Genomic DNA, 665 nt, shown 5'->3' with positions numbered 1-665 from the left:
AATTTCATAAAATGTTTGGGGGGGGTGTGTGAAAAAAAGGGTGTCCGGGGGAGAGTAGTCTGAATTGGGTTGTAGGGCGCTGCCCCACCTCACACCATTGGACTCAACGATCGCCGGCCGTGAGTCTGTCTCAAAGCACCGCGGGGCCACCAGCATCCACCGGGGTTCGCTTGAGCGGGAGGGGGGTGACCCCCCCACCCCCCGGAACCTGCACGGCTTCTCCTGCCCAGGCCGGCCCGTTAGTACGCGGCGCCCCCCCTTGCTGGTGGCTCACCCGCCCCTCGCGGGCGGGGCTCTGCTGGAGCCGCGGGCGGCCCTTCTCTCAGACCTTCCCCGAGGCGGGGCGCGGGTGACGCGCACCCAGTGCGTGGCCTCGGCGGTGAGCTTCCCCCGGACGCAGACCGTTCTTCCCCCGGCCTCTATATATCTCCTCACTTCTCTTTCTGCTTCAAGGTCAGGGTGAGCCGCCGGCGCTACCCAGTGCGCACTGCGCCGCATGCTAATATAGATCCTCCCCTTCGTCGGGGCGGAGCTGGGGCGGGGTGTTCCCTCGCGGGTACCTTGTAGGGGAGGTAAAGCGCGGCCTGACGGCGGAGGTCCGCCTGCCGCCCGGCACCGACTGGGCTAGGGGTTAGCAGGGCTGCGGGGCCCGGGTCCGCTTGTGA

The 665-nt window shown here is 67.7% G+C and overlaps 1 protein-coding gene across 1 annotated transcript in view; it reads left to right on the top strand.

Annotated features, from left to right (window-relative positions):
* The window catches only part of SEC16B (SEC16 homolog B, endoplasmic reticulum export factor), a 20,238-nt gene extending 19,885 nt beyond the window's left edge, over positions 1-353 (top strand). Inside the window, exon 25 of the mRNA XM_009275905.1 lies at positions 231-353. Within this exon, the coding sequence (XP_009274180.1) occupies positions 231-353 (123 nt within the window). The remainder of the gene's footprint in view (positions 1-230) is intronic.
* The last annotated feature ends 312 nt before the right edge of the window (positions 354-665 follow it).

Source organism: Aptenodytes forsteri, unplaced genomic scaffold (genome assembly GCF_000699145.1).
Source record: "Aptenodytes forsteri isolate BGI_AS27 unplaced genomic scaffold, ASM69914v1 Scaffold289, whole genome shotgun sequence".
Classification (NCBI taxonomy): domain Eukaryota; kingdom Metazoa; phylum Chordata; class Aves; order Sphenisciformes; family Spheniscidae; genus Aptenodytes; species Aptenodytes forsteri.
This window is presented reverse-complemented; position numbering and strand designations above follow the sequence as displayed.